The sequence below is a fragment of the Phaseolus vulgaris genome, chromosome 10, assembly GCF_051622355.1.
Source record: "Phaseolus vulgaris cultivar YP4 chromosome 10, ASM5162235v1, whole genome shotgun sequence".
NCBI lineage: Eukaryota > Viridiplantae > Streptophyta > Magnoliopsida > Fabales > Fabaceae > Phaseolus > Phaseolus vulgaris.
In genome coordinates, this window is record NC_143507.1 from 38,475,655 (window position 1) to 38,482,772 (window position 7,118).

The 7,118-nt window shown below is 31.8% G+C and overlaps 1 protein-coding gene across 1 annotated transcript; it reads right to left on the minus strand.

The window, feature by feature from the left end:
- Positions 1-779: 779 nt before the first annotated feature.
- On the minus strand, positions 780-4,384 carry LOC137818907 (Erythronate-4-phosphate dehydrogenase family protein). Its single transcript, XM_068622563.2, has 2 exons — positions 3,333-4,384; positions 780-1,535 (listed from the first exon to the last, which is right to left on the minus strand). Exons 1-2 carry the CDS (start codon positions 4,014-4,016, stop codon positions 1,305-1,307), a joined length of 915 nt encoding a protein of 304 aa, XP_068478664.2. The 5' UTR covers positions 4,017-4,384; the 3' UTR covers positions 780-1,304.
- Positions 4,385-7,118: the final 2,734 nt, after the last annotated feature.

The following is a 7,118-nucleotide window of genomic DNA, read 5'->3' on the forward strand; positions in this document are numbered from 1 at the left end:
AGGTACGAAATGCATTTCTATATGTACCCCATTTTATTTAAGAACATTTTTTTCTTTTCATATTAAAATTGAGTGCATTGATATATGGTTTCGAAGCAATTGCCACGGTATTAAGACAATTTACAAAAGAATTACTATGCAAACAATATATAATCAATTATATATTTACAAGATCAATCATTTTTCAATAAAATTAATTATTATTAATATTTACATCTTTCTATTATAGTAAAATAAATAATTAAAATAATTAATATATTAAATTATTTTATAATCATTTTATAAATTACTTTTAATTATATTAATATAAAAAAATATTTTTTTCATGACGATAAAATCATTTATAAATTTCCATTCATTTTAACTTCATCCTATTTTTTTCCATTCTATCACACCAATCAAAGTGACATAAGAGATTCAAATTGTTTTTTGGGGAGTGGCGATTTCTTTGGTAACTCAATCTCTTTCCATAATTAATCTATCCTCTGTCTTTTCCTCGGCATAAACGCGACACCATATCAGAAAAGAATCCAAAGTGTCTTTTCAGACATAAGTACATGCTCTTAGTCCTTTTCTTTCACTCACTGAATACGTGTCAGTCGCAGGTACAAGTACTACTGCGAGCCACACTACACAACACACCTTTTGTCCTTTCTTTCCCACACGAGAAAACAACAAGAACACAACACGACAATATTCAGAGTGCACACCTTTCTTCCTCTTGTAAATTGGTTTTTCTTTTCCAAGGAAATTTCATCAAATAGTAAAACTTAAAATCATTGAAGCAAATCGAAAATAACATTTATTAAAAGTGAAGATAGTTTTGAGAAAATCATTTACCATATGGAAACAGAAACATATAGGTATATATGTACTTATAAAAAATTGTTTGAAATGATAAAATATATCTACAAGGCAATAAACAAACAGTAAAACCTCGTTACATGCTCATAGTGAAAACCTCTGGCAACTTTATGATGGTCCCTGAACACCAGATCCTGCTGGTACACCACATCCTCAAAGCAGTTGTATTGAATTGCTCTTTTATTGATATCTATTGTTGTCGGAAGATCAGATAAAATTTACACGAAATGCAAATCTTCAAAGCTACGTGAACGTATCTGAGAGTAAGCTACAAAACACAGGAAGCACAATCTTCACTCACCTACAAAACTTACACTTCATGCATTTTGCTTGTTCAATTTTTGGATCCTCTTCAAGGAATGCCCCAAGCACCCTTCATTGAGCTCCAATATATTTTCTTGCCTGCCATTAAACTAGAGTAGCAATTTCCTTATTACAGTTTAGAAAAATCTCCTCCTGAAGTTCCTGGTTGTTGTTTGGTATGAACGCATCAGCAGCCCCACTCCAATCCCTATCCCCACGCACATCCCAAGGCCAATTCCAACACCAACTCTAACCCCAGCATTGAACCATGAGAGTTGTCCATCCTCACCCAGATACATCTCTTGAGAGTAGAAACCATTCCCCATCTTCTCATCACAATCATAATCATCAACCTCCGACTCTGTTATCTGCAAGGTATCATCAATGCAAAACGATTTATATTTCAGAAATTACAAGGTTCAGGTAAGACTGCAAATACTACCCCCTTGACCATTTGTACTGAAAAGAAATAAATGCATTTGGAAAGGTGTATGATATAACTGCATGCAGCAAGTCGGATCCTTGGTGAGTTGATCATCATATTAAACACAAAAAATAACTGAAATTAAGATCACAATTTCTTTATGTTCAAAATCGCAATGGTTCAAACAGTAGTCATAGTTGAAGACTGGAACCACTTCAACAGACAATACCTGACATCAATTTTAGTTTATCACTTGTCAGATATCATCTTGATACCAATCCATCTATTAAGTTTGTTTGCATACATTCCAGATCAATTGAACAGAAAAATATGCGAGAGGGAGGATTGGCTTCAGCATCTGTTTATGCATTCCTAATTGAAATCCAAACAGAGGGCCTCCTTGACCAAGGCGGTTGCCTATTTCCCAAAATGTGTTATTGTTTGATACAATAAAATAATCATACTATTGGAAGGTGATAGAACTATCAAATAAGCCTCTTTTTAAAACCATCAGAATGACACTTATTTTAAGCTATTAATTCAGAATGAAATATAAACATAATCCAATTTCGGTGTAGTTGTTTACACTTTCTTTCAGTAGTGTTTCCAACTTCCAGCAGTCAAACAATTTCAATGATTGAAAAAATACATGATTGCATGGCGGCATAAAAATGTTTTAAACTGGTAATGGACGGAAATGAAATCCATTTAAGCATCAGTTTGATGAGGTCTGACTATGATACAGAAAAATAATCAAACTCTGGTTTGAAATGATACAGCACTATCAATTATGGCTCTTTTCAGAACTATCAGAATGCTTTCTTGTTGTACACAGTTCATCAGTACTTTACAAAACAACAATTGTTGGTATTAATTCACACAAATTTTAATTTTTTTCAAAATGGTCCCTATCACCACTTTTCATAAATTTTGACATACCACAAACATGTCACTTGTAAATAATCCCTAAAAACGTTACTGGAGTAAAACCAAATTTAACAATATCTATGTTTTTTAGCCTTTCTAAATTAACTATTAGTTCAATAAGGAAGACATGCATTGCAAAGTTAATTTGGCATGACTCAAGCAACGACCTCCACAAATCAACCACAAAGTCTTCTACATTTTGGGCTTAATGCAGACATTACATACTACAGAATGGCATGACCATAACTCCATACAAAGAAACTGTCATGAATCACCGATCAACCATGTCAAAAGCTTAAGCTGGTTTTGCATCCATCCTAAAACCACAAGTCACATACACACCTCGTGTTCTGCCTAAATCCTTTGTGTTTAACATCTAAGAAATTCCCTAAAAAACAAGTAACTATTATTCACTTCGCAGATTCAATCCCGCGTAATCAAAAACACGGTTACACAGCTAGCAAAAAATCATTAACTGCTTCCAAGACACAAATGCAACTCCAAAGAAAACCCAAGTTAATTTCAGAAATGACACATCCCACAAAAGAAATCGCCTACATAACTTTTAAAACTTGGAAAATTTGAATAATTTATGATTCAATGATAGTGTTAAAAAGATTTAAAACAACAAATGCATTCTTAACTAAATTTATAAAACTAAACTACTAAAGTTTTTAAAAAGAGGGAGACCTTAGAGTTTAAACATTAGGACAAATGCTTGAACATGAACTCAAGAATCCAATACCCCAAACGGTGACATTCACAATTCACAAAAATAATCACCATTACATAACAATTCATTCAATCCACATACCCGCAACTTCTGGTTGGGAACAAAACCGTCAACACGATTCTTCTCCATCATCATTTCCTCATCCTCGGGAATGGCGTCAAGCGTGGCATGTCTCGGCACCCTCCTCCGCGGACTCATCTGAATAGTCTTGCTCAGGATCACCGGCACGCCAGAGCAGCACCCGGCAACGTAGACCTCAATCGACGGCGCGGAAACCCCGAGGCGCGGTCTGAAGAACGCCGAGCAACCTGACCCGACGGACCCCGCCGCCACATGACAGTCCATGCCCCATCCCGACCCGGACCCGGACCCGTTTCTCCATTCGGAGTCGAGGCGCTCGAGGGAGCCGCAGAGGAAGAGCGCGTCGTTCTCGTAGACCTCGAAGTCGGCGCTGCCGCTGAGGCTGACGGTGTCGGTGGCGACGTAGGTGACCTCGGCGGCATGGCGGTCGACGCGGCCTCGGCGGAGGGGGAGCGTGGCGGGGGTGGAGGCCGGAACCGGGGCCGCGTTAACGACGAGCGAGACGGCAACGTGGCGGCGCGCGTGGCAGAGCGTGAGGTGGTCGGGGAGCGTGTCGACGAGGCAGGGGGAGATTCTGACATAGAAGAGACGAATTTCGAGGCACGCCGAATGGGTGAGGGAAGGGAAAGTCGTCAACGGCGTGGTTTTGGCAACGATCGGGTCTTCCTCTTGTTGTTGATCCATGTAAGAATCCAATGAATCTGCGAATTGGGAATGGTTTGGTTGGGGAATTCGCAAATGCGCTGAATTAGGTGATGATGATTGTGATGAGAAGAAGAAGGCAAAACGCGGAAAAATAGGGTTTTAACTGAAAAGACATGAATGAAGAAGAGAAGGGTGGTCAAAGGGCGTGTTTGGTTTGGAAAAAATAAGGTTTCCTTTGGCTTATGTTAAATATACTGAAGGGAGGGAGAAATTGTTGGGAAGAGTCAAAGAGAAAAAGAACAAGGATTAGAGAGAGACACGCGTTTCTCTGTCTGAACTCACTCTACAGCTTCATCTCGCTCTCACTCTCTCCATTTTCCAAACACACCACTCACACTGCAACTTGTCTGCGTTTTTTCTCTTAATAAATTATTTATTATTATTATTAATAATGTAATGATTTTAGTATTAAGAATAATAAATTTGTTTGATTTTTCATATAAGTTGTCTTAATTTGGATATTAAAAGAGCTTTTATGAAACTCTCTTTTTAAGTTGGGAAGATTTTTTTTTGTTATACCTTAATTCTATAATATAATATCTCTGTCATTGAATGTACCGATATAATTTATTTGTCTATAATTAGTATATGTAATAACTTTTAAATAATGTATAAAATAACAACTTTATGAAAAATTAGTCAAATAAGTAACTTGTTGGCTTTTTATTTTTTCCAATTCTGTTAAGATTATTTTTGTGTGACTTCAAAGATTTGTGTTAGTATTTAGATAATTGAATCTAATCACAATATTTTTGGATTTCTAATATCTTTACATAAACTTGTAAATATAGTATATATCAAAATTGAAAAAAAAAAATTGAGAATTTTATGAAAAATGGTCTTGTGAGTGACTTGTTAGCTTTTTTTAATTGTGCTAGGTTGTTTTTGTGTGAAATCAATTTTTTTAATGTAGCTTTTATGTTATTGAATTCAATGGTATGATTTACGATTTTATTTTATAAGCAGTGCATCAAATTCATTCTCTCTTTCACATTGTACTACATCGATCAAAATCAAGAACTATGAGTATTTGTATTTAATTATGCATTTTTCACTTATTTGTAGATATGACCAACTATAATAATTGTAACCACCTCTTTCCCTTTTTTGCGAAGAATTTGTTACATTTTATGTATCTAAAAATGACCAAACAAAATATAGGTATTTTTTTTGGTGTTTTTCAACAACGAATTAATAGAGTCAACTAGGTTGATGAATGTTTCCTTAATATTATCCCTCATTCATGCAAGTCTCCACATTTCTTGAAATTTTGTCCACCTATTCTATTGTTTTTTATTTATTTTCGACCTTGACAATGTTGTAGTAATAGTTAAATATGTACTCACTAATCTCGTATGTTATTAAACAAATAAAACTAGTTAAAACATATATTATAAGTATATATTACTAAAAAAAATTATTAAATAAAAATTAATTTTAAAAATAAAAATAATTAATCGTTATACTGATTAAATTAAATATTATTTTAAATATAAAATAATTAATTTTTAAATTAGTTTTTATTATTGTTAAATAATTTTTAAATTAAAATATAATTAACTACTAAAATTTTATTTTAAATATTGATAGTTAAAATTTAGTAACTAGTCAAGTAATTAATTATTTTTTTTTCTAAAATTAATTTATATTTAATGTTTTTATGACGGTGAAACAATGGTTTAAAAGTAAAAAAAATAATCGATCGAAAAAAACTTTGTCGAAAACTAGCTGGTTGTTATGAATGCAAGCAACATATTCATCTTGTATTTGAGTCCTTAAACATTGTCATGTTCATCAAAGTCAACAATTTGTTGAATGGTTATTCACAATTGTAGTACACATTTTCAATGCCTTATTACTTTGCTAGTCCTTACACATGGTTAGAACATTATCCTATGTGACAACAAAAAGAAGTACTCCATATTAGGTTTAGTTGGAAGGATGCACCAGATATAATTCTACACATTTGACCTTTAAGATAGTAGGTTATCATGTATATGGTAAAATAGAATAATTTATATAATATCTTTACTTTTAAATAACTATATTATTTATTATATTTTTTTTCTTTAAATATAAGAATTATAATATCTTATAATTTAACTCCTAATATGATTAAATTGATATTTAAATGTTTACATATTAAAACTTTTGTGTTTTATTAAAAGAAAGTCTGAATGTCAGAAAATATATCAAGTAATCTTTAAAAAACAATATAATGAAGTAAAATAGAAATAATATTTCAAAACTTAAAAGTACCTAAATAAATAAGAATACAATCATTTTTAAATTTGAAATAAATAAATAAATTTAAGATAATAATAAAAAACTTGCATAATCATTTTTGAAAATAAAATAATAATATTATATTAAAAAATAGAGATGAGATAGGAGTGTTGTGCAAGTTAGACACTCCCCCTTCAATAATTAATAATAATAAAACTCTATTAATATCTTACCTTAATCCCATCTTTCAAAAAAAAAAAAAACTTCTTTTTGTCCCTTGCTCTTTTTCTTTGCACTAACTCTCTTTCTTTATTTGTTATATCTCTTTTTCTTTATCCTTGTCTATCTTTCTTCTTTTTACCAATTATTTAAACATTACAACTTATATCATCTCCTTATGAGTTTGACCACTAAAAAATATGGAGAAGTGAGATTAAACCCTTTTTATGCTAATATTAATGGACTTATATGAATTTTATTAACCTTTTCTTTGTTTTGGATTGGATCAGTTTTACTTCATTTATTTTTATTCTTCTATTATTTAATTGGTCATTATATCTTAGTCTTTTCTATTAATTGTTCTTGTTATTTAATTTACTTTCAATTATGCACTAACTTTATGCATTAATTTACATTTTATCTTATTTAATTTACTTATGAACTAGTCCGATACAGTAATATGTTAATTAATTTATTTTCCGTTATGTTTATATTTATATTATTTGCTTTCAGTTATGCAATTTATAGTGTAAGTTATTTAATTTATTTTCAATCATGTATACTGACCATTCGTATTATTATTATTATTTTCTTATTTATTCCATAATATATTGACCGTTTTTATCGATTTACATT

Coding starts and splice junctions, on each gene's coding strand:
- LOC137818907 (XM_068622563.2), bottom strand. CDS start 4,016: ATGGATCAACAACAAGAGGAAGACCCGATCGTTGCCAAAACCACGCCG. Junction 1,536..3,332: donor TTCCCAACCAGAAGTTGCGG/GTATGTGGATTG, acceptor GATACCTTGCAG/ATAACAGAGTCGGAGGTTGA.